A 17,704-nucleotide genomic window follows, 5' to 3' on the forward strand; every position below is an offset into this window, starting at 1 on the left:
CAGAATATTGTACTACAAAATGTTGTAAGGCCAAGGTGAAGTGAGGATATGTTCTTACAAAAGTCTTCTGTGTTTTAAATTAGGTAAGGATAATACAGTTTATAGTTTTACTGCCACCATGTCAAAATGGATTTTGAGTTTATTGCAGTGCTGTAGTTTTGAGACTTCAACATGACTCATTCCAGGTGCTGCTAATCCAGTCGTGACTTTTCACACAGTTTATCCCTGTCACATGATGTCATGTTGTTTTGGTCAGCAGCCTCCATCGTCTGTCTGTACTGTAAAAAGTGTTTTGTCAACCTGTTCTCCACTGCTCTGTTTTGTCTCTACCTGTTGTACTGGGATCACAGTTCTCTAAAACTGTCAAACTAATACTTAAATGTTTAATTTAGTAGCTGCTTATTTTGGACTCTATTCATTCCATTAATTTCACCAGAGGAACCACAGCACAGTCGAGAGTGATCGGTGCTGTGATCATCTTTGAACACTTGTGTTGTACATGAACAGAGAGGAGCCACTCGGAGAAGCATTTATCACTGCGGAGGAGCCCATCGCCCCAGAAAAGCTCCCCCTTGCCATCGCCCCAGGTGGTCTTTCTCAAGGATATTGTCTGCTACCTTTCGCTGCTGGAGAGGGGGATGCCGGAGGACAAGCTGGAGTGTGAGTGACAAGGATGGGGGATGTAGGCGGGCGGGCGGTGGGGGGGGGCAGCTCTTCTCGGGGAAGTCAAGTGGGAGCAGTTGTCATATGCAATGTGAGCATGTACTGAGGCCACTAATGCAGCTTGTCTAAAAGCATGTCAGCTCAGGTTGACAGCAAGAGTAATAAAGCTGTTCCCTCCTTCTCTGGCTGCCTCCCCAGGGCCTTACATACACCTCCCACACAGGGCAGGTCAGTGACATGCTTAAGTCCCGCTATCCCCAAATGCCTTCTTTAGTGTCTAATGCTATATAGGTGCACACTGAGTAGGCTAATCTCTGCTAACTGGTCCCCATGCCTCGCACAGAAGTAGCACCTTTCACTTCTTTAACCCTGTGGCCATCTGGAGAGAGTCCGAGAATGAATGTTACTGCTTCAGAGAGAATTATCTGATGGTGTCTGAGACATCATGGGATCTCTGTTCTCTCGTTTCCCTCTAGTCATGTTCCGGCTGTATGACACAGACGGCAACGGGGTTCTGGACAGTTCGGTGAGTAGGCTCTGTCTCTTTTTCCTCATCTGTCTCTCTGTGTTTTGTCTTTGCCCTTTGCATAGAGCAGCTCTAAGAATAGAAACCTGAGCACTCAGTGGCAGCAGTTGTGTTTATATGAGGTCATTTGTAATGGTTCTGTTCAGTTTGATATGAACCATGTGCTGACGTGATCACATAAACACAGTGTCTTCTGTGAATATATATGCAGGGAAGTCTATAGTACACATTCAGACTTTGTTACACTTTGTACTTCACTCTGAAAACTGTTTCCTAAAAGAACCAGGTTCACATTTTTCACACCAGTCATCCATGTTTGAAACGTTTGAAATATATAGAAGAAGATAGAAGGTCTTGTGTCGTTCTTTTTGTTGTAGGAGCTGGATCGAATTATCAATCAGATGGTGCATGTAGCAGAGTATCTGGAGTGGGATTCAACAGAACTGCGACCGGTGAGCAAACTCTAAAGTCTGTCCCAAAACAGGAAGAAAAATGTAAACATGTCCCTCGGTGAAGATTCTATCATTATTCATTAGCTGGTCCTGCCAGCGAAAGCTTCAAGTGACCATAAAACTGATTTTTTTTTTTTTCGAAAAAACACAAAATTGCTTGAAAGAGCTTTGTAAACAAAGTGCTCTGAAGACAAACAACACACTTGTTAGAAACTGGTTTCTTGATCTCCATGTAAATTTATTCAAGAATCTATTATTTGCACTTTGCAGCAAAAGTGGTGAAAATGAAAACACGGTTTTATATTTCAAAATAAAGAATTTCAAACTGTTTTCATTCAATTTACAATTAACCCCACCATGGTACAGTACCAAAGCTAACTAAAATTCTAAAAGTTTGTATTTTATTGAATATTTCAGAGTTTTGTTGTTTAGCTTATTGTGGTGTGAAGGTGAAAACATGATTGTCACCACCTGGTTACCCCCATCCCAAGTGCTTTCATGTCAAATAATATATGCACTCTAAGTTCATGGCTTCCCCTCATTTTTGTCATCTAGTGTGAAAAAAAGGTAATCATTATTATTTTTAAAGATTTGTCATAATAAAGTTAATGATACAAAATCTTTTTCATTTTGAGTATTTGATTAATTATGCATAATATAATATATTTTTTGACATGTTACAATTGTCTCTATATGCTAGGACAGTTATAATTGACTGTATTTAAATGAATTTTGCAATTTGTACATAAACTATAGTGACAAAAGTATTGGGATGGGATCCTTTTTCAGGGATTGGGCTAGGTCTCTTACTTCCAGTAAAGGGAAATCAGCACACCAAGACATTTTGGACAATGCTATGTTTCCAACTTTGTGGCAACAGTTTGGGGAAGGCATGACTGTGCCCCAGTGCTCAATGCAAGGTCCATAAAGACATAGTTGGATGAATCTGGTGTGGAAGAACTTTACTGGCCCACACAGAGCCCTGATCTCAAAACCCATCAAATACCTTTGGGATGAAAGGAATGAAGATTGCGAGCCAGACATTTTTGTCCAACATTAGGGCCTGATATCACAAATGCTCTACTGCATGAATGGACAAAAATTCCCTCAGAAAAACTCTAAAATTCTTGAAGGAAAGCCTTCACAGAAGAGTGGAAGCTGTTAAAGCTGCAGAGGGGGAATCAACTGTCATGTGATGGTGAGGTGTCTCAATACTTCCATCCATCCATTTTCTATAAGGCTTATCCATCAGGCTCACTACGGACGAGAGGTGGGGCACAACCTGGACTGGTTGTCAGTCAATCGCAGGGCTGACACACAAAGACAGACAACCACTCATGCACACACTCACACTTCAGGGCAATGTAGAGTAGACCAATTAACCTAATGCATGCATGTGTTTGGTATTGTGGGAGGAAGCCGGAGAACCTGGAGAAAACCCACACAGGCACAGGGAGAACATACACGCTAACCACCACAGTGTTACCTGTGTTCCCGAGCTGACACACTGAAGTTTATAATATTGTGTTACAGGGTATATCTATTTGTTTTTAATAACTAAAACACTTAGCTTATGGAAAGCTGTTTAATAAAATTCTTTAACAACATCTGTTAATAGTTTGACCTGCAGTATGTTGTCTGCCTGTTACTGACTTGGACTTTTCGGACAAGGTACACAGCGACTGACTGTGCCTCTGACTTTGGTTTTATTTGGTAATACAGTAACCTCTGTCACTTCAGATACTGAAGGAGATGATGGAAGAGATCGACTATGACAGAGATGGGACAGTCACACTGGAGGAGTGGATCCGAGGAGGCCTCACCACTATCCCTTTACTGGTCCTGCTGGGCATGGATACGGTACATTAGTCTGTGTGTGTGTGTGTCCATCAGTTGTTTGTTTTTCTATATGTTTTTGAACATTTTTTATGTTGAGTAGTTTAGTTTGAAGCACTCACTTGCTTTTGTGACATGACTTCTCAGTCAGCAGCACTGACTGGCTGTGCTGACTATCTCTCATGCAAACCACTCACTTATTTATTTATTTATTTTTTTCTTTTTTCTTTTTTAACAAAAATCTTTTGATTTACTGCTGCTGGAAAATTGAAACACTACACACAAAACATACTCATTAAAAAGAGGACTCATGCATTAAATACACTGGAAATTGAGGGTGACGGCCAATTTGGCGGTTGAGAAATACAACAATTAATGCTCTCTGTCAAACAAACTATTATGTATTGGCTGATACTGTACACTGTGATATGCTAAAATCAGTTAATAGCTTGTCAGTCTGTTTTCAAACACATATCACTCATAGTGCACAGATAACTGGTTGGGCTATTGTTACGGGGACAGCTCGGGTCAACACATTCAAAGAACTCAACGGCAGTATCAAACTACACCATGTATGTTACTAAGTAGTAGAAAACGTGCATTTACTCATTGATGAGAGACTGCTCTTGACAGGACAGGATCCCAAAAGAGGAAGCTTCATCTATCCTTTGTTGTTTCCTTGTAGAATGTACAGGAAGACGGGCAACACGTCTGGCGTCTGAAGCACTTCAACAAACCAGCCTACTGTAACTACTGCCATACCATGTTGCTCGGCGTTCGCAAGCAGGGCCTCTGCTGCTCCAGTGAGTCTCAGCATCACCCATCTATCTGCCTGTCTGCCTGAGTGCTTATCTCAGTCTGTTTACATCTCTTTGTCTCCATCTTTTCTCCTCCTCTCCCTTCCTCTCCTCTCCATCTCTGTCATTATCTGTTGTCTCTTCCTCCGTCTTTATCTGCTTTTCCCTTTACTCCCTGCAAATTGAAGTTGTTTGTTTGGCCTGAGTGCCTCTGAGTCAATATCGTTTTTCAATTAAAGGTCTTCACAGTCATCATTAAAAAAAAAACATTAACAATGTTATCATGTGTAATTTCATTACTGAATGAATTCTGCCAGGGAGCAGTTCTCAAGGCATCCGTCACTATGGAATGCAAGTGCTCACCTATTGTCTGAAATTATGTTTTATGTGGTAGACATTTTATTAAAGTCCCTGCAAGCCATGTTTTGAGTTGCGGTTATTAAGATGAGACAGGACCAATAAGTGTAGAAAGTTTTAAGATATTGTTCAACATTAAAAATGAAATTGTATCTTAATAAACTGTTGTCTCTGGCTGTTTTCCCACAGTATGCAAGTACACAGTACATGAACGGTGTGTGTCTAAAGACATCGCTGCCTGCATCAGCACCTACGCCAAGTCACGTAGACACACCAATGTAAGTACAAACACAGCGCATGAAAAGGTTCATTCTGCACATGAAGTGCGGTGCGGATAAAATGGACTGATGCTGCAGGGTAATGTGACTGGAACACTGACCAGTCTGTTTAACAGAGCAGAGAGGATCATGGGATGGTCTGTTAGGTCATGCACGGCTTATTATCTAGTTAATATCCTCAGTGTTTTAGCACTGATGCTTTTAGGCTCTCTGGAATTATTTCTTTGGCTCAGGTCACATGCTGATTGTGGCCAGCAAAGCCTTTTCCTTTTCTTCAGTTCTGGGTTTTCTTTATTTATGTGTCCACTAATAACGATACATTTAATTCATTTACCTTTTCCAGCTTCTCCAAATCTTGTTGTTGTTGCTATGGCCTATGTTTTTTTTTTTTTTTAATTGTCAAATTTTTCCTTACATTTAAAAAAAAAAAAAAACTCATTCACTGATATGAAAACTATCACTGGTAGGCGTTTGGTAACCCAAAGAGTGTTGAAGCGAGACTAGGAGAAAATCATCTGTATGTTGTGTGCACCAAAGTTTGAAGTCAAGACAAGGATATTTTGCCTTGCATCCAGCAAAACAACCAAGTTTCAGCTGTTATTATTATCATCCCGGTGTGATTTTTAGCTCCATTAATGCATTATCTCTCTCTCTGAACAGGGTTTGGGAGGCCCAGGTTTTAATCATCGTAATTGTCTTTGTTTCAACAATGTTGTGGCACTCATGAAATGAAACTGCTACACCTGGGCAGAGCCACAATTTCAGAGGAAGACAACACAATTGCAATTTATTTAAAGGATAAGTCTATGGCTAAGATTAAGATACAGTTTAATGGGCAAGAGAACAAAAGGTGCATTTTTGACCTCTGACAGGTCACACTAGTCTCTCAAGTGGGCACGGACAGTTCTTTTCTGCTTCAGGTTAAAGGTGACAGAGTGCTCTGGATGGTAGATACATTGGGTTTTTGGGTTGTACAAATGTTTTCCGACATTAAAATTTTCAGATAGTGTTGCTTTAATTTGATTGACACTACAAGATGATGTATTTCTATATTTAAAGGGTGAATCACAAGTCTGCGACCTTATGCAGAAGGAGATGAATTTTACAGCTCTTACTCCCTACATGTAAATTGCACTTGTTCTACCTTATGCCACAGACTTATCATTCAGGCCTGGTATATATTGGAGACCTTGCTTGCCAAAGCTCCTTTGTACAAGAATAACTATTTAAAAAAAAATCCCAACATAATGCCTGATAATTCTTTTATCAGGCATGTCGATTATTGACTATTACGTGATGGAAAGTCAGTCTTATGCTCCATTTTACGTGTCTTCTATCATCCAAGTTTTGCGGTCAAACCCCAGCACCATAATCTAAAATAGGACAGACATAAGATTTGTACTGTATTGCTGTGATTTTGAGCCAAGTCTTTGTAATGCTCAGACAGAAGACTTGAGTCAAAATGAAATTTAAACCTAGTATGTAAGTCTGCATAACCCATGTTCCTTTCTTTCACCTTTCTTTATCTTTTTTCGACGTATTCAACAAATTTCGAAGATTGTTTTCAGTCTCTGCAAGGAAGACTTTATCATCTGTGTGTAGAAAAGTGCCAGCTGTAAAAAGGTGGGGGGGGGGGGAGATTTATCCCCTTAATCTCTCCAGTTGACCATGTGAGCTAAGCCCTCCAGTCTCTCTCCTGCTTATGCCAAGCATGGGGAGCCAGGTGAAGAACTTGGAGCAAATAGAGAAATAAACAAGGTACAGCAGTTTCAGTTTTTCATCAGGCAGGTTATCAGTACAAGTTATTTTTAATATCAGCGAGAAAAACAAGAAAGCAGTTATCCTACTCAGCTGGGCAACGCATTGCAAAGCAACTGGGGGTTACTGGTTTGCAAACGCTCTGTTTTTAATACATGTGCCCTGTATTTTCTTTTTCAAATTATTGTCTTTTTCAACTCTATATTTTCCAAAATTCTGTGGTCTATTCTTAAATAGATTTTTAACTGTTGCCTCATCATATCCTTAACATCAGACTTCGAGGATGAAGAAATTGTTTTCTTCATCCTCATCAAGGTTTCCTTGAAAATCCACTTTTCCCTTGAACTTCTACAGACTACAGTTACGTCATGACACTTTTCAATTAAAGCAGGTTTAGACCAAACTCTTCGATTTTATTTACAGTCACACCACAATATATGTTTTTACAAAAATCTATGTTTCAATAAGCACATTTTGGCACTCACTGGAGTAGAAAAGCTGAGGAAAACCATTCTAATGTTCTTCTGTGGATATTGTTTAAGTTAGTGATTCCCAACATTTTTCTCCAATGTTCCCCCATAACCTTGTCAGATCAACAAAAGTATCCCTTCATCAACCACCCATAATGTTCTAGGGTGTTCATTTATTTATTTAGGATTGCTCTTAAAGTGGATGTTTGGATTATTTAAAACAAAACCCTAAATTATTTACATCTTGACTTGATTACTAATTTAAAATGGAATGGAAAATGGTAGCTATTAAATGCAAAATAACATTAAAACAACATTTTTTGATCTGTTTTGCACCCCAGGCTATGCAGCATGTATGGATGGAGGGCAACTCTCCTACCAAGTGCGACCGCTGTCACCGAAGTATCAAGTGTTACCAGGGCTTAACGGGCTTGCACTGCGTCTGGTGTCAGATCACTGTGAGTTGCTGAGTTATATAGACAATCTTACCAGGTAACATGTCATTATTTTTGGGGTTTATCCTCACATTATATTATGAAAGTGTTTATGATGGTTAATGTAAAGGACCCTGCCCGTTATAGTGTTTGTCTCACTCTTACAGGGACATTACACTGACTTGCACTAATAGATTTATATTTTAGATTGTATGTTTGTTATATTGACGGGTGTTTTATTCTGTCCAATCAATTTACACTGAGTGAGGTTATGAATAACAGAAACAAAAACACTGTGTGAACCACTTTTTGTCCCCACAATGTGATACAAGTACTTATACACTTTTAGACATCTTACTTGGCATTACTTTTCAAATCCACTAGATGTCATCACTGACTTGGAGTTTGCTCAACATTAATCCTGCTACCAAAATCCTCAAGTTTGCGGAGCAGTTGTTGTCATGTCAGCATGAAAAATATTCTGCATAGAAATACAAATGGGTAACTTTTTGACTGGTACTTCATGGCCTGCCAAAGAGTCAGTATAAATATACTGTCAGGGTAAAGGCGTTTCATACTGATAACATTTGACACACTCAGTCCCACAGATGGATTACACCCACAGTTCTTATGTTTCTGCTTCTCCTCTCCTCTGTAGCTCCATAATAAGTGTGCATCTAATGTGAAGCCAGAGTGTGATGGGGGAGCCTTGAGGGACCACACTCTGTTGCCCTCGTATATCTGCCCTGTTGTCTTGGTGAGAACGCTTCTTTCTGCTGTCCATACACAAGACTGTACCTAACTGAGATGATGTTCACTTTCACAGATGAAGGAGGAATAGTTTGGTTGCAGTGTTATATCACTATATTACTATTATGTCTTCACGCTTTCTATCAAGACCACAAATCTAGTGTGTTATGGGGGCATACATAGTGAATTATGATGCATTCATGGCCTCGTTCATGAACACTATATCAACAGTCATAAAACATTATAGATGTGATATATGAATTATAATTTCAACTGTTTTTTGGATACTCTTGACTAGTTATAAATTAGAGGCTGACTGATGGGTCTTATAATGGCATTATGACTATACTCACTATACACACCTCAACAATGAACTGTGGTAACTCACAGGATGCTATAATAGTCCATGTGGTATCATCATTGTTTGTATTAAGTTAAGTGAAGTACATACTGATATAAATATAACAAGGTTTGCTTTATCATAATGTTTCATAAAGAAATTTGATATTTAAAAAATACATGTGTCTTTGTCAGATAGTCTTTGTACATCATTTATGTGCATGTGTGTGGCTTACTGTCCAGAGAGCAGCTCTGCTCCCCTAGAACCGCAAAATCTTGATAATATATATTTATTTAGTGCCTTTTATTGGACGTGTGAAGGACGGTTGTAATGAGTGGCTTGCATGCAGTTGTCGATGGCAGATTATGAGTGCAGTTATGAAGCATTATGAATAAATTAGAACAAATTTTACTGAAATCCTCCTCAGACTATATGTGGGCTGACTGTTGTAATTGTACAATAAGTCAGAAAACATGACAAGTTTGTATGGCCACTTTAAATTTTGAATTTTAGACTATATCATGGATTCCCAAAGTGTAACAGAAATGTCATTTGAAATATGTGTTCAGTTTGCCCATCATGAGGTGAACCCAGCTGAAAATACTACAGCTCTGCCCTAAATCCAACGTCCAAGCACTGTCATGATCATTTTAGTTGTTTGTGGTTCTTTTGAGTGGTAGAGAGAGATAGAGACGTGCTTCTGTTATTAAAATTACTCTCACTGATAAACATGTGGTAGACAAAATAATATAAACCTCAGTCAGAATAATCCATCACAATTTAACAGAACCACAACCTGCAGCCTCCAAAATGATCATAAATCAACACATCTGTAAAACAATTTCAACAAATAGTGAACCTTCTAACCTTTTACCAAACATGGCCAAACGCATCACTCCTGTGTCTTACTGTTCACTCCAAAAAGAACAAAGACAGCAGTTCAGCAGCATTATATCCATGTTTGGATGAGTGGAAAACTTCCACCACGGCTTGGATAAACAATGGACTTTTGCTCTAACAAGTTATGTCAGACCTGTGTCCACCACACCTGCCTCAATTTCACACTCAGTGATGATTCTATTTTTGGGTTCATGGTCTGACTTCTCAATTTTTCTCACAAATACTTCATTGACAATGGGATTTATATGCATATTATCCATATCCGTGGTGTGCATTTCTGTGCAGCTGCAGTATATTTAAAATTCATTTTGATTTCTAAAGGGGAAGTGCATGCAGGTAAGGATTTCTATGTTTGTGCTTTTGTGTCATGTAGAGTTAATAACCCCTGGCCCATGGTTGCTTAACTGTGCACTACTACATCAGTCTCACTGTTTTATTCAGGATCGTCATTCTGTGGTGAAGCGTGGTGAGGGGGAGTCTCCACCCAGCACCAGCCCTGATGACACCAACCAGACTTTCAAATTCTCCCCTGGAGATGGACAAGCACTGCAGGTACACTAGACAAGTCTCTCACAGGTAGCCATCATCTCAGTTGTTTGTTACCCAGCCGACTATCAGCAGGATGGTTCTCCCTTGTGAGCCGGGTCCTGCTCAAGGTTTCTTCCTGTTAAAAGGGAGTTTTTCCTTGCCACTGTCTGCTTGCTCGGGGGTTCAGGCTCTGGGTCTCTGTAAAGCATCTCAAGACAATTTTGATTGTATAAGGTGCTATATAAATAAAACTGATGCATGTTTTTCCTTCATGTCAGATCACCCCTCTCCCTGGTACTCACCCACTCCTGGTCATGGTCAATCCCAAAAGTGGAGGGAGACAGGGGGAGCGGTAAGTTCCCATCACCTGTGTGATCGGGTGCTCTGTTCTACATTTGTCCTTTATTTTTACTGCACACTTCAGGAAACAGATTTCTGTCATTTAAGAGCCTTATAGATGCTGCAACTTCCTGCTGACCCTCTGAATGCAGCAATTTAAAGATGAAGAGGCCTACACATTGTTGCTTTGTTGCTCGCCACTTACCACACAATCTCACCCTGTTGCTCTGCCTCAGCCTGGCACATTACCATAGTAACACAGTCTTTATTAGAAAGGAAATTATTCTCTATGAATAGACATTACAAGAACATCAACAACAACAAAAAAATCTTTTTAACAGGAAACCAGAAGCTATTGTGTAGCTATTTCTGTCTGTGTGTTTAAATTGGATATAAAGTGCAACAAGTCTGATGTAATAATATTGTGTATGCTGGTCTGTGTACTGTAGGTGCTCACTCTACACTGCTGTTTTTCCCCCTCTCTTCCTCCAGAGTACTGAGGAAGTTTAGGTACCTACTGAACCCCAGACAGGTGTACAGTTTGGAGCGAGGGGGACCAATGGTTGGGTAAGTCTGCAGCCTTCATCTCTTTCTTGCTAATTTTTATGCCAGGGCACTGTTTATAATACAGCCTTCAACAATCAGAGAGATCTGTCAGTAGGATGCTGAAAATTCTATTTCTGATTATATCAATCATCATCAATCTTTTTATATAGTTGAAATTTGTCTCTTCTCTTGATTAAAGTCATTGGTGCCTTTTCAGTTGTACAAGCTGTAAACTGTTGGTTTATCAGACTGTGACAGACTGCATCTAAGCACAACCTTGCTGATACACTAGACATGTATTTTATTCTTGTTTGTATGAATATTAGACGCAGGTATAGATTTTGCAAAATGTGAATATTATAAATGTAATTAAAAACTTGTATCATAAATACATACGTGCATAGATGTACATACTGCAAAAATGCAAAACGATTTAAAAGATTTAGGGTTTGTAAACTTTTTTTTGGTTTTTTGTTGTTTTTTTTGGTTTGTTTGCTCTGCCTCTGGCTTCAGTCTGGACAGTATTTTATATCTTGTTTAAAGATGTATGAACCACAATGTATGCACTCTATATGTTACACAGCGAGCATACTACCATTGTTATAGAAATTAAATATGCCATTGAACAAGTATTTTTTTTAATCACACAATTGCATACACAACATAACATGTTAGCTAATTCATTTTAAACCTCGTTTCTCCAAATGCAGAGCTATGTAGAAACTAAGGTAACATTTGATAAAGGATGAAATGACGGCGAATAACTGAAAGCAAAGATATAAGAAAATAAAATAAGATTTTTTTTTTGCTATTATCTAAGCTGCATCAGGCGTGTATGTCAAAAGAAAAAGAACAGCATGAATATTAAGTACAGTAGTTACTGTGCTGGCAGACCACCTCTGACTGCACGGCTCCCATTGTCCTTCACCTGAGCTCGCTGAAGGGGAATAAGAACAACAGATTACCGCCATGCTGTGCGTTTGACCTCTTGACACACACGCACACACAAACGCAGAGCTAAGCACAGCTTGTACTTTGAAAAGAATGCTGTTGCACCTTCCGTCCGTTCCCAGAAGAAAAATGTCTGATGCAGCACAAGAGCTGTAAATGCTTTACCATGAAGGTGAGGCATTCTGCTCACCGTTCCTTCACTTCTCCTCCCTCTCTGTGTCAGTCACGACTGGCAGAGCTGCTGCACTCAGGCCTCAGGGGAGAATGCTGTAGCTGATATTGGACAATGGAAAACATATTGTGATCTGAAATTTTTATTTTATGCTTTCATTGTACACCCATCTTCCTCAACAAAGAGTTTATGTTGAAAGAAATAATTCACCTTTTTGTTTGGTCTAATGTTGGTGCAATATAAATAAATAAAAGTGTAAATAAAAGTGTAGCCACTTTTGCTCATCATAGTGCATTTTTCATTTCATAGTTGATATAATGCTTCCACAGTGTCTGAGACCAAGAATATTTCTTACAGTCATTATGTTTCATAAATTATTTATTTAGAAGCTCCTTTGTAATGTTCAAGTGCTCCGTTGTTCCAGTAACACACATCACATTTTAAATGAGGCCATGTAATATTGTTATTGCTCAGCACTGGGACATTTGTGCTGGTGCTGCTAAGAGTGCGCAAGTGAATATGCATACAAATAAACATGCACAGCTGAATGAAGGTTTGTGGTCACATAGAGGGTTAACTTCCACAACTGTTACCATGGGCTCCATGGCAACAGGCTCAGTAGACTTTGAGGTGAGAGGCAGCTTGCACTGAGTGATTTGTTTTGAGAATGCAATTCCTAGCTGTACTTTCAGTCATTGCAAATATTGTTTCAGTCGTTCCATTAATGCAAACCTCCATTTAGATGTTTGTTAATGGACATGTTACTCCCAAGCTGTCATACATAAAGCATAGCCAGGATTACGCAGCTTAATTAAAATTTTATGTTGACGTGGAAGGGTTTTGGTGCGAAGTGATACACAGCTCTGTGATGTGGTAACGTCCCTACGGCGAGGGCATATTGGTGTAGTATCTCTGCATGTCCGTCAGAGAGGGTTGTTGTCCTCATTGTCTCTGGATCATCTGACCTGATCCAGAAATAATCACCACCTACTGTGATTTGAGTGGATCGCTCACAAGACTAACATTAAAACAAAAGCTGAGAAGACTGTTTATACGTTTGTACACAGTGTACATTTAGACTGTGTAGTAGACTTTAAGAAATAAGCTTGGTGATACTGTTGTACCAGTTTGAAAAGAGATCTGATCCTGGATGTCTACTTTGATAACAGGTCCATTAGTATGAAGGCCTCTCAGATGCCAAAGCAAAGCACAGTGGGTTATAAAATATATATAACAAAAAAACACCAACATTATAATACATTATGACTACCTATACTCATACCTTAACTATTATATTATTGTATAACTGTTTGATGTCACAGCATGTAACGTTCAGTATAGGAAGTCATAATGCACTATATTAAAGACCATAGTGTAAACCTGCTCTGTTTTGAAAATGGAGTGAGATAACTTTTGCTGTGATTTGGTGCTTTATAAATAGTAATAATAATAAGAAAAAGAAGAAGAATACATTATATTTATAAGCGCCTTTGTATGGCATTGGGCTGAAATTTATTAGAAATCCCATCTGTCAGTGTTAACTTGCAGAGCATCCATAAGACATTTGAACTTAGATTTGAAAACGGGTCACATCTATACTGCTTCATGACTGTTGTGAGCCCGGTTTAACTATTATGCTGAATAACCCTGAACATCAGTCTCTTTAAAACAAATAACAGGGCTGCATTTTTTCCCCACACAGGACTAAAATCAGTGTAAATACAGACAAAGCATGTCTTTCAATACTTTCTAATTTCCCTGCCTCAAATGTTGAAGGACACAAATATACAGTAATTTGAGAAAAAAAAAAAACTTTCCTGAAACGGCAGGACATTGTTTCACAGTTTTTAGTAAACTTTACTCAAGCAAGAATTAATAGTGCTTTTGTTAGGGAATATTGTCAGTTGTGCATTCAGCAGCTAGACAATGCCTTGACTCACAGTAACACTGATGTGTTTTTAATAGTTTTTGGACACAAATAATGCTCTGTGGCAAACCAAATAAACCAGACTTTGGCTTTGTTTGATTGTTGATGCTTTCGGTCATTGGGTTTGTTGACTGTAAGATAGCTACAGAATCACAGAAATATCACCGATTTTATCCTTCGGCATTGAGTGAGCCGTTCATGTTGTCAGTGCCACCGCTGCAAATGCATATCGCTATCTATAACGCTGAATACGTATACACTGTACCAGCCACATTATACTTATTTTGAGATGTAGACATGGTTTGGGAGGTCTGCAACCGTTACTGTGCAGGACCAGGTGGTCGGTGTGAAAGGGACTGGGCTCTGCATGCAGCTGTTTCATGACTGAAAGAGATGAAAGCTACCGTTGACACTTTTGTCCTAACACACATTAAAGGTCCCTTTGAAGGGCACACACTCTGTGATGATGGTTTCTAGGGAAAGGAGTCCAGTGAACACAGCTGGAAAGCACACACACACACACACACACACACACATTGATTAAACTCTCTTTGTGTCTCTGTGCCCATCAGACTTTCAGTTCAACTCATTAAATCATTCACAGCGTAAAAACAAAATCCCTGTCACAATCATTATTAAAGAGGAATCCTGGCATTTTAAAACCTATGCTCTGTATTTCCATATCTTGGTGTGTAAATAATTCATAGTACTACAGTAAAAGTTTTGGAATTGCTCCAATAGATCACTTCAGCTGCTGTAATCCTTTGGGGGCAACTCTGACTGTCCATCCACTGAAAAGGCTTTTCTGCCACTCACAGGCTGAGATTGTTAGTGAGTGTCTGACAGCCTTAAATAAAAGATCCCTACAGAGAGGTGGATCATTTTGTTTGGGTTAAATCCATACTGGTTTACCAGAAACACAGCACTCACTCAGGAGAAGTTTCTCTCTGAAAGCACGTGAGAGGTGAGTTTTTGGCTCATCTAGATTCTTCAAATCAGCTAAATACTCAGCCATTATTTGGAAATAAATAAACTCCAAACTTTGACTCATGATTGACTTCCTGCAACAGCTTCCCTTTTGTCAGATTTCAGAGCAAAAGTTCTCTTTAAATCCAGTCAACAGATTAAAATAGCACCTTTGTAAAACACTAGTTTCTACATGTGTTGGTTTTAATCTACCGGGTCTTGTGTCCTCTCAGGCTCAACTTTTTCCATGACGTTCCTGATTTCCGGGTGCTTGCTTGTGGAGGTGATGGCACTGTGGGCTGGATCCTCGACTGTATAGGTACACAGTTTATATGGTCTGGACAAATGGGTGGAACATCCTAAAATGACCAACAGTCAGGACTTTGATGGTTTTACTCACCAGCTTACTAAGATCACTGAGATCTGGGACCACTAAAAAGAAATATGACTGGTTAGAACGTCAGACTGGTTGTAAATAAACCCAAAGGTAAACGGATGTAGAGACAGACTTCCTGACTCAGCTTTGACCTGCTGCACTTGCTGTAATCCTGAACACACATTCTTAATGTGCAGTGAAGGATTATTAACAACCTCACAGGTGTACTCACGCTTGGTTTTATCCAAAATGAAAGTGATGGATACATGGCTAAAAGGGTGGTTTTGTTACATCCTGTCTGATATCTGACCCGTTGCTGTTCTTGCTGTAGCAATGTTGCCATGTTCCCAGATCTTAGCCATTTATTTGTTATTGTAATATTTTTATCATAAGTGATATACATTTGAGCTGAAACTGAAGTCATAATCAAATCAATTTTTCCTTTAGTCTTCCCCTTCATCTCTCTCTCTTTGTTTAAAGTCTCTGTTGTTGCTTTTGCAGATAAAGCCAACTTTGCCAGGCACCCCCCAGTGGCCATCCTCCCTCTGGGCACAGGCAACGACCTGGCACGCTGCTTACGCTGGGGAGGAGGTCAGTCATTTGTGTGTGTGTGTGTTCTGTGTAAGCTTTTAAAGTAAAATCAAAGCAAACCCAAAGCAAACCTGCACATGCCAGCTAAATTTGAATAGTTTCACACAGTGACCCACAATATAACTTAATTTGGTTAAAAATGATTTACTCACTTGCAGTGAGATCTGATATAGCTTAAGTTGAAAACCATCTAGTAGAGAAACAACAGAATTTAAGTTTTATTTCAATCATGAATGGAATACTCACAGTACTCCACACTGCAGTATTACAGTACTAATGCTGTGCAGCTAAGCCTTGTTTGTTTGTCATTCCCTGCACTGTTATTATATGTTGTTACGTTTTATGTATGCACACAAATTCCTAGTAATGTGAAACCTCTTCACTTACATGGCAATGAAGACAATTCTGAATCCGATTCTGATTCTGAAATAAACAGATTTTTTTTGTTTTTTTTAAGTTTACAAAGATACCAAATGTTTCAGACTGAATTTTGGTAAGATGTGCATAAAATAATGAGCAAGACATCTAGAATTTTCCATTTGATGGAATGATGCACACAACATCATTGAAGATCTGGAAAAGGGGAGACAAAAATTGATGTTACGGGATTAACATGAACAGATGGGGTTAAGAGTATTTAGGCACAACATTGCAAACTCAGAATCACGATGATGAAAAACATTTATTTATAGATTTCTACTTGGCCTCCCAATATGCTGAGAAAACCTGCACACACTGAGCTTTGGTGTGGTTCATTTTACCCCTTCATGAATGACATGAATGTAGTTTTACGAAGGGTCTCAGTTGCATACTGGAACACAGATGCAGGCATCTTTTTGGGAAATGAAAGATGGGGGAAGGAGAGTGGGAGCCCTTATGTGTCAAATTAAAAACTGTTAATATGCAAAGCACTTGTGCTGTGAATCCTCTGCCAGCCATTGATTTGTTGCAGTACTTTGGGCTAGTAATTAGAATGGCTGCTTATGACTGCTTGATTGTTGCTGCTTGGAGGACCAGCAGAGCACTTACCCAGGCTTATGAATGATGATTTGTCGATAAGCTGCCAGGTCCAGAGGGCTTTGGTACTTTTGTTCATCTTTTCTAGAAATAAACACTAAAGTAAGAGCTGGAGTCTCTTCAGCTGTTAAGCCTCAACTGACTGTGGAAGAAAGGGTGATCTGTATGTAAGGGTGAGCAGTCAATTTCTACCCACATGGTTCAAGGGATAACGGTCGATCCGCCACGTTGGTCCAGACCGTATTATCTAAACAACTACTGGATGGATTACCATGAAAACTCTAGACGGGTATTCAAGAATCCCACATAGTCATCCTTCAGTGCCACCAGCAGGTCAAACGTTTCACTTATTCTGTGAAATATCTTGACATTCACGAAATGTATTGCCCCCAAAATTCGCAGTCCCTAGAGAATGTAACCTACTGACTTTGCTGACCATCTGAATTTTGTTTGGTTTAGTATCACCAGCCAGTTGACATTTTTGCCTTAAGGGAGAGTGTCTTGACAACTGTCAGATGGATGCCATTAAATATGTTTCACATTCAGGATGAATGATGATGTAATAACATTTCATTATTTTTGATGTCACACTGTCATCTGGTCAAAACTTTAATTTGCAGCTGTATTTTGTTTAATGTTAATTAGCAAATGTTGGCATTCTGATTTGCTAACCCGAGATGGTGAACACATATATATACCTGTTTAATGTCAACAAGTTAGTGTTTAAGTT

At 39.2% G+C, this 17,704-nt stretch overlaps 1 protein-coding gene across 11 annotated transcripts in view; it reads left to right on the forward strand.

The window, feature by feature from the left end:
* Positions 1-17,704, forward strand: part of LOC124066619 (diacylglycerol kinase beta) — a 109,528-nt gene that overhangs the window by 38,475 nt on the left and 53,349 nt on the right. For all 11 annotated transcript variants that reach the window (XM_046403160.1, XM_046403159.1, XM_046403165.1 and 8 more), the window contains 13 exons: positions 508-660; positions 1,140-1,189; positions 1,567-1,641; positions 3,382-3,501; positions 4,163-4,280; positions 4,821-4,909; positions 7,479-7,595; positions 8,230-8,328; positions 10,003-10,113; positions 10,368-10,441; positions 10,921-10,995; positions 15,224-15,309; positions 15,868-15,957. In XM_046403160.1, coding sequence (XP_046259116.1) covers positions 508-660; positions 1,140-1,189; positions 1,567-1,641; positions 3,382-3,501; positions 4,163-4,280; positions 4,821-4,909; positions 7,479-7,595; positions 8,230-8,328; positions 10,003-10,113; positions 10,368-10,441; positions 10,921-10,995; positions 15,224-15,309; positions 15,868-15,957 — 1,257 coding nt within the window. The remainder of the gene's footprint in view (positions 1-507; positions 661-1,139; positions 1,190-1,566; positions 1,642-3,381; positions 3,502-4,162; positions 4,281-4,820; positions 4,910-7,478; positions 7,596-8,229; positions 8,329-10,002; positions 10,114-10,367; positions 10,442-10,920; positions 10,996-15,223; positions 15,310-15,867; positions 15,958-17,704) is intronic.

Source organism: Scatophagus argus, chromosome 11 (genome assembly GCF_020382885.2).
Source record: "Scatophagus argus isolate fScaArg1 chromosome 11, fScaArg1.pri, whole genome shotgun sequence".
In the NCBI taxonomy this organism is placed as follows: domain Eukaryota; kingdom Metazoa; phylum Chordata; class Actinopteri; family Scatophagidae; genus Scatophagus; species Scatophagus argus.